This window comes from Xyrauchen texanus, chromosome 1 (genome assembly GCF_025860055.1).
Source record: "Xyrauchen texanus isolate HMW12.3.18 chromosome 1, RBS_HiC_50CHRs, whole genome shotgun sequence".
NCBI classification, from domain to species: domain Eukaryota; kingdom Metazoa; phylum Chordata; class Actinopteri; order Cypriniformes; family Catostomidae; genus Xyrauchen; species Xyrauchen texanus.
Genome location: NC_068276.1, coordinates 19,394,769 through 19,407,528, shown reverse-complemented (window position 1 = coordinate 19,407,528; position 12,760 = coordinate 19,394,769). Strand labels below are relative to the sequence as shown.

The 12,760-nt window shown below is 37.6% G+C and overlaps 1 protein-coding gene across 2 annotated transcripts in view; it reads left to right on the top strand.

Moving 5' to 3' along the window:
• The window catches only part of LOC127623700 (neuroligin-2-like), a 275,308-nt gene that overhangs the window by 94,903 nt on the left and 167,645 nt on the right, over positions 1–12,760 (top strand). Inside the window, exon 2 of one of the 2 annotated variants that reach the window (XM_052098198.1) lies at positions 3,923–4,752. The exons of the other annotated variant lie outside the window; for it this stretch is intronic. Coding sequence (XP_051954158.1) covers positions 4,281–4,752 — 472 coding nt within the window. The 5' untranslated portion in view covers positions 3,923–4,280. The remainder of the gene's footprint in view (positions 1–3,922; positions 4,753–12,760) is intronic. 2 annotated transcript variants of the gene reach the window in all.

Genomic DNA, 12,760 nt, shown 5'->3' with positions numbered 1-12,760 from the left:
AAGTGGTCTCCCAGCCTGACTAGCTGACAAGTATCCCAAACCCTTCTAAATACCACCAAACAGACCAGCTTGAACACACTGGGAGACCAGCTAAAACCAGGATACCAGTTTAGGCATTAAGCGTTCAGCGTTTTTTGTTTTTGCAGGGATCCATAAATCCTCCTCTGGTTTTACTAACTGTTAAAATGCTAGCGTATCTAGGTTTAGCACTCTTGGCTAACTGCTAACACCATTTTTATTGAACATCAAAGTTTAAAGCATCAATCAGCTCTCCCAGGGTATTAGTGGCTTTCAAAAACAAAAGATGCGTTCATGGCGAAATGCGTTGGTTCTTAATTAGACTTCATATCCGCACAGATGATTTCCTTCAGGTTGTGAGAACCAAAACATCTATATTTAGTTTGTTAGTCAACTGACTGATAGAGACTCTTTGTGTGGGTTTTTGGATATGTTTTCCTTTAAACCGCTGTCTTGTCTCCTTTCACAAGTCTTACTGTATTTGTAATCCTCAAAATGCCCTGAACAAGTAATTTGAGCTGTTATTGCCTCACTTTGTTCAAGGGCTTAGACTTAGAACTGTACGGAAGGCACTAGAACTGCCTTTGTCATTGAATATGAAAGCAATATATTACAATGTAACAAAAAAAAAACTGTTTGATTAGGAAATATCATAACATTCTTGCATTTGTTTTTTTTTTTTTTTTTTAAATTGCAATCTCGATTGTCATTAAAAATCTCGGCTGGTCACTAAAAAGGTTGTAGTTTCAAACCCTGCAAATCCTTGAACTATAACTATTGTGCGCATGAGCAAGACAATTAATGAAGGTTGGTGGTTAATCACAACAACGTCTCATCCAATTTTCATTGGCACACTAATTAAAAGCGTAATTTTCGTGCCAGCGCAAGTGGCCGTGGATACGATGCAGTGCCGTGCTGGCACGTCAGGGACTGTGATGTAATATTACTGTTATGTTTCTAACATACCTTTTTATTCAGAAGCTGTACTCAATGGAGGCCGTTCACGTGACGATTGTGAGAACAAAGTGTCTTTGACATGGTAATAAATTACGATTGCACCCAGTGGAGGAAAGTTGTCAATTAGTCAGTTTGTTTGAAGAAAATAATGTCATTCAGATTCTTCCCTGTAAATCTTCCATGGAATTAAGACTGCTTGCTCTGCCTGTAGCTGGACATGTCCCACTGTGCATTGTAGCCTCAGGTAGAGACAAATTCATGGCTGCAGGAAGGGAAACTTTCCTGACTAATGTTCAAAGCGCAACCCTTTCTCTTCGGAGCTCTGAAGGTGCAAATCACTGACGCCAAACAACCACGAGATGAAAGTAACACATTTGATTGGTCAGATTTTCTTTCCTTCTGCTAATACAAATTAAGTAACCCTTTAAATACCCCCCCCCCCCCGTGAAGGGGGATGCAGTAACATATAGATAATGAGCAGTTTTGATTGGCTGCCACGGACCTTTACACTCCATCAAACAGGAACAATGTGAAGATATTTATGGTCTACATTATATTTAAGTTGTTTTTGAAGTTGTATGTTCTTGTATTTTAATGCATTTATTTATTTAATGCACGTATATTGTTATATAAATGGGGGAAAGAACGTTTCATAATTTGAATAACGTTTCCATTTCAGTTCATGTCACCCCTTCTCTGAAGTGTTTAAGGGGCTGACAGGTGGTAGTAAAGTACGTAGTATGTCCAAATTCTGAAAATATAGTGGAACATCAAATTATGTCTCTGACAATTACCATCAATTGTATTTATGATTTAAATTGTATTGGTATTTTCCCACCTGTTCTCAAAACAGGCCGGTGGATGAAGTTGGAGAGGGTAAATTGTTTGGTTTTGGTATGATTTTTTTTTTACATTTCATTATTTTGATTATATTTTTGTGTAGTTTGAAGTGTCATTTGAATTTAGAAATATGTTTGGTTAAATTGTTTTATATTTCAATATATTAATATTTTTCAAATTCAAAATGGAAAACATGACGTTTTCTATGCTTATAAAAGGAGCGTGTCACTGTTAAATACATTTTTCTATTTTTCCACAACCCCAATTCCGAAAAAGCTGCGACAGTATGAAAAATCATATTAAAAACAAAAATGTGTGATTTGTAAATTATAATCACCCTTTTCTATATTGAAAGCTCTTCAACTACACATTATATGATGTTATACCTTGTGAATATAAATAAAAAAAGAAACAAATGGAAGTACAGTCATTTTAAATCAACACGCTCCAAAAAGTTGAGACAGTTTCCCCCATTCATCCATTATGCAGGTCTTTAGCTGAACAATTTTACGGTGTTTTCGTTGCCATCTAATGCACTTAATAATGTGCCACGCATTCTCAACTGGAGACAGGTCAGGACTGCAGGCAGGCCAATCTAGCACCTGCAATCTCTGTTTATAAAGCCATGCACTTGTAATCGGGCAGTATGTGGTTTGAGGTTGTCCTGCTAGAAAATGCAGGGACGTCCCTGGAAAAGACTGGATGGCAGTATACTGTATGTTGCTCCAATATTTGTACATATCTGTCTGCATTCACAGATGTGAGAATTACCCATGCCCTGGGCACTGACACACCCTTGGCCCATAAAGACACTGGCATTTGGACCTGACACTAATAATAGCTTGGGTGGTCCTTTTCCTCTTTGGCCCAGATAACACAACAGCTGTATTTTTCAAAAACGATTGGAAATGTGGACTCGTCAGACCACAAAACACGGTTCCACTGTTCTACTTTCCATCTAAGATGAGACCGAGCCCAGAGAAGTCAGCAGCGCTTCTGGACAGTTTTGATGTACGGCTTCTCCTTTGCATAGCAAAGTCTTAACTTGCATCTGTGGATGCAGCGGCGAGTGGTGTTGACTAAAGTTATCCCAAGCTTTCATGATATCCATTACAGATGAATTACATTTTTTAAGACGGTGATGTCTGAAGGATCAGAGATCTTCGCACATTCAAAAGTGGTTTTGACTTGCCCTTTACGCACTGATATTTGACCAGATTCCTTGAATCTTTTAACTATATTGTGCACTGTAGAAGGTGAAATGCCCAAAATCCTTCCAATTTGTCTTTGGGAAACATTATTCTCAAAGTGCTGGATTATTTGCTGAAGCATCTGTTGGCAAATTGACAAGCCTTGAACATTCCTTGCTCTTGAAGGACTAGGTTGTTTTTGGAGGCTCCTTATATACTATGACACAATTGCCTCACCTGTTTAACATCCCCTGTTTCACATCGCCTTATTTTAACTCATTAAATTGTTATTAGTCTTAAATTGCCCCTGGGAGCCTGTTGCAATAATCTGATTTGAAATTACTGTACATTTTCAAAAAAACAATCAAAATCACAAGGTGAAACATAATATTATATGTAGTTGTGGTGCTTTCAATATAACAAAGGGTGAATATAATTTACAAATCACTCCTTATTGTTTTTACTAGCATTTTTCCTACTGTCACAACTTTTTTGGAATTGGGGTTATAATTCATTGCATAGAGTCCATTTACACTACCAACTTCTTATGAATGTGCTGTCTTTGTTTATATCACTGGTGTTTGACAGGGAATGGACTATATAATAGGACACAGACTGTGCAATAACTGTAGAAGAACCTCAGAATTAAATGTAACTTGATCAAGCCCATTAGCGCTTAACACACGAAATTTAGCCCAAACTACTTGCTCCTAGACTTAGCGTGTGCTTAAAAATACCAAAACTTCATGGCCTTCCCCACTGACTCACTGCTTTTGACTTAAAGCATAGTGCTGCACTTAGCACTAGCACTCTTAAAATAGGGCCCCCTGTGTTACTTGATGATGTGCATGCCAAAAGTAAGAACTCTTTAAGTGAATCTCTGGTCCCTAATTGTAGCCCATTTTTTATTGTTGCAGACAGAATCAGCGATCATCTGCGTGACCTCTGTGATTGACCCCATGAGGACAGCCCAGGGAGATGGAACGTAATAGACTTTTCACCTTTACTCTCTGCTGCATTTACACGACAACTCACCAGGGCTGAGCACGACATCAGCCACTCATTCACCCCAACCCTTCCACAGTCCTCCCATTCCTTTCCTTCCTTTTCTTGTTCCCTCTCTCTAAATCCCTGAAATACATTCAAACAAACCAACAGGTTAACTTGTTCTTCTTTTTTGTTATTGTTTAACTTTCCTTTGCCCTTCCCCTGTGACAAAGCAGAGGAAGTTAATAAATCAGTGGAGTGAAGAGAGAAGGAAAGAACAAGTCAGTCATGTATATCCCCTATACCTGTAAACGTGACTTGGGCCATGCCCGCTATTCAGAGGCCACCCGCACAATCTCCTTCCTCTGGCTGGTACTCTGGATCACACTGGCAGTATGCCAACGTATTGATCCTGGCACCAAGTATCCTACTGTCACCACAAACTATGGCAAGTTGCGTGGGATAAAAAAAGAGCTCAACAACGAGATCTTGGGTCCTGTGGAACAGTATCTGGGTGTCCCATACGCCACAGCACCAATTGGAGACCGCCGCTTCCAGCCACCTGAAGCTCCTGGGTCCTGGCAGGAAGTGCGGAACGCCACACAGTTTGCCCCTGTTTGCCCGCAGAACGTACATGGTGTTTTGCCTGAGATCATGTTGCCTGTCTGGTTTACCGACAGTCTGGATGTGGCGGCTACTTACATTCAGAATCAGAGTGAAGACTGCCTCTACCTCAACGTCTATGTGCCCACAGAGGACGGTGAGTGTTCAACACAACACAGCAAAGCATCATTGGAAAATCCAAGGCCATGTCCACTCTAATCCATTTTTGTTTAAAAATGCACTTTCGAAAGCGAAACTTCGACATCGCAGCATATTTTGGAAAATAATGACATTAAGAAACTAAAAAAGAATGACTGTGGATGTGGCCTTAGAGAATAGTACAGTTATGAAACCTTAAAGGTGCACTCAATTTTTGCTGGCTGATACAGTTGAGGACATTGTACTTACAGTCTGACATCTATCGTGTGGATGCAGCATCACACAATAGACCTTATTCACTGTAGCGTGCTGTATAGACCTTATTCACAATATTAGATTTTTGAGGTGAATGAAAATGAGGCTGTGAGGAATAGATTTACTCTTTAATATTATGTGAACAACTGAAAAACCCATTGAAAATACTGTAAGCCTTACCCTTACAGCCTCCCTGTCATTCCCATCAATAGATAGCACTACTGTGAAACAGGTCCATAGCAAAGGTTTTCGGTTACCAGTGCCACTGTCCAAATACAATATTTGCAGTTATATTTTTTGGGTGCATGATTATTTGATTCCTCAGTCAAACTAATAACTGTGAGATTATTAAGCAAAACTGAGCAATATTCTGCTGTTAATGTCATTTCAACATGACGCCAGGAAGAACAAGACTTTTTCTAGAAGACTAATATGATTGGACTTTTCATCATTTTAACATTTCAGTTGTACTTTTCATTTTAAATTTAAAAATGTTTTTTTATTAGGAAATTATTTCTGAGTGCACCTCTAATCTAAACACAGGAAAACATGTTTTAAAAACTCCAATACAGTTAAGACTCAACACAAAACAAGTAACACAACATACTTTAAAGCCTACGTTGCTGCATAACGTGTATTACTACATTTATTAGAACATTAACACAAAGTACAGTACTGTGGAACTGAAGTAGATGCATATCTGGCATGAAAGGCTTTCAACTACAGTGCAGCATAACCAGATCTTGACTAAGGGGACGTATTTGCCTACTCTTGTGATCAGTCCACTGCACTCAAGATCAGCACTGATCAGGAATAGTAGAGCCTATGATTCAGTTAAAGAGAAAGGCCAGCTGTAAAAAGTGAAATGTTCTGGGAAATTACTCATGCTGCAGTATAAGGCAAACATTTACGACAAATTGCTGTAAATTAAGCCAGAGTTAATCATTCAAATAAGTAAATGACTTTTGAGACTGAGTTAAAACCCCTCAGTGTTTCTTTTTTTTTCTTCACCTCTTCCAGTTCTTTTTTCCCTCTTTCTTTTTCTTTTGAGAGAGAGCAAAGTGGACAGGGACCCTCTGAGGATGGAAAGAGCTGATTTGTGAGGAGGTGTTTTTCTTTCGCAATTAAGGTTTAGCTACCGAGTTGCCTAGAGAAACAAATTATTGACATCTGCTGTAATTAGTAATCTCTGGGCCATTTTTGCTCCTTTCCTCTCAGGTTTTACTTCTTTTTTGACAGCCAATTTAGATGTTTTTTGTTTGCAATGCAAATCATCTTATTGAACCTTATTTTAAAGTCTTTTTATGAGGAATGAGTTCTTTGCAATGTTGCAACCAGTTTGAAATCCATTTTTGTCCTACCTTAGCATGTCAACGTGTACACATAAACTTACAAACACAAGAACACATACTGTGGAGTTCTGCACAGTTCATAATGCCTCACAGTACACCAGCATGAATGAACAACAAATCTGTCTTCAGTGCAGACTGCAGTCAGACAGAGCATCTGCATATGCGTGTGTTCACAGTGAAGATGCCTCTGTTATTTTCTTGTTTTTTTGACACTACCAGCAGTGTGTTGCTTTTTTAAGCTCTTTCTCCTCTGTCTTTTCCCCATTCTTCCTCTCCCTCTCTTGTTCTCTCTCTGTCTCTCCTTATCTTCTGACACACTCACACACATACATGCTCATCTCAGATGATCTTTTTCTGTGCCATCTGTCTTTCGCAAAGCCCTCTGCAAATCTGTCTATTCCCAGATTTCCCAACGTTCCAGTTCCTATTTTCCCAAATCCCTATATTCCCTTTAATCCACTCAGTCTCTCCCAACCCATCCATTTCTACACATTTTAGTTGCTATATAGAACAAAACACATTATTCAACACTGTTTTTGTACCAAATGGTGGATTAAAGCCTAAACCTATAGTACACATTAGTTGTGTATCACAATATACAGTATGTGTGTATGCCAGTCAAATCAAGTAGCCCTATGATTCAGTGTTATATGAGCATGTCTTTGCTTATGTGAACATTATTCACATTAGCTCTGCAGCAGTGCTTGAAGTGTTGGTACTCCAAGTGTCTTATCTCCCTGCTTGACAAGACAGTTGCTTTCACTAGACAAAGTCTGTTAGTCTTGCAAGTAAGGCTGGGCGATATGGCAAAATATTATCACAATAGTATTTTTCATATCATACAATATCAATATTTATCACAATATACATTCACATTTGTGCATTGCAAATATTTTTACATTTCTAAGTTGGCAGAAGAAATGAAGAATAAAAAAATCCTAAAAAGTAAAAATGGTTCATGGTAAATGGTCTGCACTTATATAGCGCCTTACCAAAGGTTACCAAAGCATCTTTACACTGTGTCCCATTCATCCATTCATCCATTCAAACACACATTCACACTCACACTAATACACCAATAGTCTCTACAAAGCTACATTGGGGGCCCAGAGACAGCCGAAGTAGTGGGGTCCGAGTCGTCGTCTACCAAAAGACAAAAAATATTGATAGAGTTAATCAATCAAGTGCAGTTGGATAGGAATGTTAAAAGATCAACTGTTCATTTTGAAGCTTAATGACATCAGTCCAGTATTTGTTTGAATACGTTTACATTCAGATTATATATTTTTATATGTCTTTACATTAAGATACCCAAGTAGGGGAGCACAGAAGCCCTTGTGACTGAGGAATGATATTGTATGGGGGTTAAGAGGCATGCCCTGAGAGAAAATGTAGAAAAAGTATGAATGGACAATTTTTTATACTTTTATTAATGTGAGAAAGATTAGGCTACCAACTAGTAATTGTATTTTCTTTCCTTGCCATCCATGCTAGAGAATAGGTGATGACATCTGATTAATTTTCACAAAATTATAACAGAAATCTATTTGTTTATTATTTAAAGACTTATAACATGCTGATTAATAAAGCAAAATTTAGAAGGAAAAGACGATATGGTCTAAAGGTGCTCTGGAACCACGTTAACCGATGTGACGCCTCATGTCTACTCACATGCGGGGAAAGGAGGCAACGTATGCGGATCGGGACAGGGCATAAATGAAGCGTGTTCGGTGCTATAGAAAAATATTCAAGAATACAGCACAGAAAGAACAGAGCAGGTATACACTGTTGTTTTGTCATGCTGCTTACTAGAGATAATGAGACGGCGCAACCGTTGACTTGTGGTCCGGATGGAATCAATCCAGGATCCGGATGTGGACCGCGGTGATCGCCGTAGCCTAATCGCTAGCAAGGCAGCTAACTTCATACAGTCTGAAATAGCCGAATTTGCATTTTTAGCGACATGCACCTGATCGTCTTGATGTAGAACATAGGCTTAATATTGAAAATCACTCAAAAGCTTATCATTGATATCATGGATTTTTTTTATCACAATAAATATGGAGATTGTTTTATCACCCTGCCCTACTCGCAAGTCAAAGTTTTGACTAAATCCACGAATATCTTTAAAAGATTCATGATATCAGTAAGCAAATAGGGGACCTATACTACGCTGGTAAATTTGGGTTGTCAATAAATTGTCATGGATTTTTCTTTGTGTTTTTTTAAGTGACATTTGTCTTAATATATACTGTAGCTTACTTAATGCATAAAGTTCCTCTTTTAATACATAAAAGGAAAGACGCTTTCACTAACAAAATGTTGTAAGTATTAATGGGAAATTAAGTATATGTGTTTACTGTGTTAAATACATTTGTATATTTTTAAATACTGTAAATACATTATAATAATTACTGTAATAGCTTGTTTGCACATGACGTCACGTCACTGCGTTGCTGTGGCTTGAAATGCAGATGGAGGGCAGGAAGTGATTTTGTACATAGGATTAATACCATACAAGTACTATCACAAACTCAAAATGCCTCAATATGTTTTGCATAGTTTACGGTTGCTCAAAAGAAACCACAAGGAGCTTTTTATCGTGTACCAAAATTTGCTGTTCAGAAGGGGGAAAATGCAAGAAATGTACTGAAAAATGCTGGAAAAAATGGCTTGTAAACCTGCGTCTGCGGTCTGGAGGAGCCAAGTCGGATAATGCTCATGTGTGCAGTGACAACTTCGTTAAAGGTAAGTTAATACAACTTATGTGACTATGTTTATGTAACGTTAGCTGTTTCCATACTTTGTAAAGTTAAAGAAATATTTTTTTCTTTTCTTTGTTTGAGTTTGTACCCCTGTAACTGAAATTACAAAGTCTTTGCATTCGAACGTAAATAACTTAGCCTGCCATGCAATTGCAATGAGCTGCAATGCCTTCTCCGTCTTGTTTTGCAATGATCTATGTCTTAAGTGGCGTTTCAGCGGACCTTTGAGAGTGGTTAACCTAATCACGTAAACAACCACAGGAGCCGCAGTGTTTAATGTTTGTTGCTAGGTTAATCCACAGGACAAAAAATGTGTATGCCTCCATAGGTGAATACTCCAAGTATTCAGTTGAAAAATCACGCCTTTTCAAAACATAAGATTAAGTCCAACATATGTTGTGATTTTCTGTTTATTCCTTTCTCTCGTAATAGCGTCTAAACTAGTAAAGTATGGACTTTCCTCCATCTCGTCCATTGTGCTTTTCACTTCCTGACCTCCATCTGAATTTCGCACGTCATAAGAATCACGTGACTGCAAACAAGCTATAATATATAATTATGCATATAATTATATAATATGCAAACAAGGGGTGTACCAGCACAATTTTTTCTATTTTAAGCAGTGCTCTGCAGTATAGATTTACAAAATACAGAAGTGTATGCAGTGCTGTGCAGCAGTTGATCCATGTGAGAGCTGGAAGAGGGGGTTGACGGGAGATCAAAGCTACAGCATCAGTTGTATACATGCGAGCTTCAATCATATCACATTCTTCACAAGGGAACTTCTTTAACAATGTTTATCTGCACACCACCAAAATTGCACTATTGGAAAGTTTTACCTAATTTTTGTAAATTATGTTGTGCCGCATTTAACTGTGCTGTATTTAAAACAATCACTCAAACATACGTAATTCATAAAGTACTGTATTTGAAAAACAATTCACACCTCACATATTTGTTTTGTCCCTAATTACATATTATGTGTCAATCAAGCACATCATAATATCTGAAAGATAACCAAGACTTTACAGAATCCTCTGAAAGGAAGATCAAATGTTCCTAGAGCAATATTTTGATTGTATATGAATAAACGTTGCTTCAATTATGTTTTGGATCAGTACCAGGCATGTAGGATCAGAACTGATGTGTTCGTTTTAGCATGACCTTTCTATCTGCACCCCATCTGATACTGTGACAGGCATGTTAATCTAAATTTCCATGACCTTGTCCACTTCAACCTAGACTCATGACAACTCTGTAATAATTCTTACGAGATGATGAAAACATCCCTACCTTTGTGACCAACCCATCACCAAACAGAATTTCAAATCAATACAGGCATCACATTTTAGCTAGCCTCCTATCCAACGCAAAACATCTACAATCAATTTTTAGTTGCTCACTCCATATTTATTTTTGCTACGCAAATTTTGTCAATACTCTGTATTATGCTTCACACATCTTGTTCCAAACCCTGATGTTTTCTTTCAGAGTCCCCAATGTTTAACACAAAATGTATTTTCCTATTAAAATCATTGTTAGGTTTAGGGTTTGGATAATGGGTTACACTTTATGGTTATGTTTAGGTTAGGGGTTTAGTTTAGGATAAGAGAGCTTGTTCAACCTGACCATTCACTTTCTTCCATGTTATACAACAGTGGTTTAGAGTTTGGGTAAGAGGTTAGACTATATGGTTAGGTTTCGGTTTGGGTTAGGGATTCATCTTAAGAAAAATGACAAAAATAACTTAATTTGTTGGTTCATTTATTTTTTTCAGTTTTTGAATGAGCTATCTCATACGATTTCTTATGATTTCGCCATATCGTAGTATTATTACGACTTGTGGTGAGACCATGGGTTGGTATACTCACATCTCACTATCTCATTAGTGTAAAATGAGAGACAGTTGACAGATAAACAGATACACAACAAACATGAAACATCTTACAGCTGAAGTAAAAATAGCTCGAATAAAAATATAAATTGGCAATGCAAACCTCAGTAAAAATGCAATATAATTCTGACTGTAAAGGGCCAAAAATCATATGATATACTGAAGTGTCCCAAAGGCCATAGAGGTCGAAATAAGAAACGGAAGAAAGAAATGAGAGAATGCATGAACAAAAGACGAAATTCGATGACTCTCTGTTCCCATGCAAGGGAAATCAAAACTGCTTCTAAGAGCACCTGAGTGTTGGTGTGGAGGGCGTTTTTAATTAGCTCCTGCAAGCTCTGAGGTATTCTGAATATAGACAGACCATTCTGGGCTCCTTTGAAGTGTTAGGGGACGAGGATGGAAAAGATGAGGGAAAAACAACTGTGTGACACACAACAAAAGCAAATTATCTAAACAGTAGTTTGTGGTCTACAGGCAACGGCTGGAGTCTTTGAGATTTGGCCATTTTCTTTTAGTTGAAGCATTAGTAGAGCATATTTCAGAGGTAGGCTGCTTTTAGCAACAGCATCATTGTCATATTATAATCTAAAAGTGTGTTTAGAGGGAAGAACGTGGCTTCTCTCCTTTCTCTACTTCTACCTTCTTCCTTTAGTTTTTTCTCTACAGTAATTATTTATTTATTAAATGTATTTCTGTTGAGGAAAGCAAAGGAAGGCTTCAATTTTGCAGCAAGGCCAAACTGATGAAATCAGCCGAGGTCAATTTCTTAGCTTAGAGTTTGTTGTGCAAAGTAATGAGAACAAATAGGTAACTTTCCAACGGGGTGTGTGTGAGCGTAAGAATGTGTGCAGGCTTACTTACAATTGTGTGTGTGCGTGCGTGTGTGCGTGCATGTGTGTTTGTGCTGTATGTATGTCATGGGGCTTGAAAATCTGGGATTTTTTTATTTAAATGTGGAATGAACAAAGTTAAGGGTTTACAAAAAAGCAAAAGTAATGGCAAAGAATGAAGGAAAAATATTTAAGAATCAGCATTATTTCTAGGTCGCTAATTAAATGTAAGCCTATAACTCCTTGGTACAAATTGTGAGATTTCCTTGCTTACATTGAAGCACACATGATGCGCTTTGGAATATTCTCAAATCATAAATGAATAGCATGAATCATCAGGTGCATTATGTCATTAAAGCAAAAAGGGGACATACAAAATACTAAAACATGCTGAAATTCAAGGAATTTTTTACTCTTTAAAACGTTAATGTTAACTTTTCACTCAAATTGTTATGATGTTAACATTTTTGTAACTAAATATTTTGTATTAAACTAGAAATTGTGGTATAGTGGAACCCACCATATATGTACAGTAAGTGTTTATCCAGTGTATATTTTATGGGGATTTTAGCTCTAAATACTGTGCTGTGCTACAGAAGACGCATACAATGTGTGTGTGTGTGTGTGTGTGTGTGTGTGTGTGTGTGTGACTGTGTGACTGTGTGTCTTTGTGTGTGTGAGGAATTCTCCAAGTAAAATTGCTACATTGTTAGACTGCAGCGGCATGAGATTCTGGACAGGAAGTGTGTGTTAGTAAGTCTATAAGACCATCAGAGAATCACAAATACATAATATAAAGTATGAGATAACCCAGCTGAAAGATAAAATGTACACATAAACACGAATAAGATCATTCGTAAGTATGAGAAAAAGAAGTGATGGATACATTAAAAAGAGAGCAATGCAG